The sequence below is a fragment of the Haliaeetus leucocephalus genome, unplaced genomic scaffold (genome assembly GCF_000737465.1).
Source record: "Haliaeetus leucocephalus isolate CR32 unplaced genomic scaffold, Haliaeetus_leucocephalus-4.0 Scaffold373, whole genome shotgun sequence".
Taxonomy (NCBI): domain Eukaryota; kingdom Metazoa; phylum Chordata; class Aves; order Accipitriformes; family Accipitridae; genus Haliaeetus; species Haliaeetus leucocephalus.
In genome coordinates, this window is record NW_010972809.1 from 6,597,640 (window position 1) to 6,598,069 (window position 430).

General features: G+C 75.1%; 1 protein-coding gene across 2 annotated transcripts in view; it reads right to left on the reverse strand.

Moving 5' to 3' along the window:
* The window catches only part of DSP (desmoplakin), a 40,027-nt gene extending 39,820 nt beyond the window's left edge, over window positions 1-207 (reverse strand). The window contains exon 1 of one of the 2 annotated variants that reach the window (XM_010573237.1): window positions 10-207. In XM_010573237.1, the coding sequence (XP_010571539.1) occupies window positions 10-204 (195 nt within the window). In that variant the 5' untranslated portion in view covers window positions 205-207. The remainder of the gene's footprint in view (window positions 1-9) is intronic. The other variant, XM_010573236.1, reaches the window with a different exon arrangement.
* Window positions 208-430: the final 223 nt, after the last annotated feature.

Genomic DNA, 430 nt, shown 5'->3' on the forward strand with positions numbered 1-430 from the left:
GGCCCCCACTTCCCCGTATCCGTCGGAGGCGTAGTCCCCGCCGTAGGTCTTCTGGTAGTAGTAGGTCTTGTGGGTGTGGGTGCCGCCGCCGCCGCCCCCCACCACATGGGAGCTCATCTCGTAGCGCAGGTCGGTGCCCGACTCGGCCCGCGCCATCCGGCCCAGGGTGTTGATCCGCGGGTGCGAGCCGCCGTTGATGCTCATGGCGGCGGGGGGGCCCGGGGGGAGAGGGGACGAGCGGGGAAGCGACGGGGAGACTGACCCAGACGCGACGGGGGGAAAGGCATTCACCCCCGGCAGGGCCCGCCGCGGTGCCGCCTCTCCCTCGCAGCCCGCCGAGGAGGCCGGGGAAGGGCCGAGCGCCGGGGGGGGTCGGCGCGGCCCGCAGGTGAGGGGAGGGCAGGGACGCCGCGGAGCGGTGTGAGGTGGC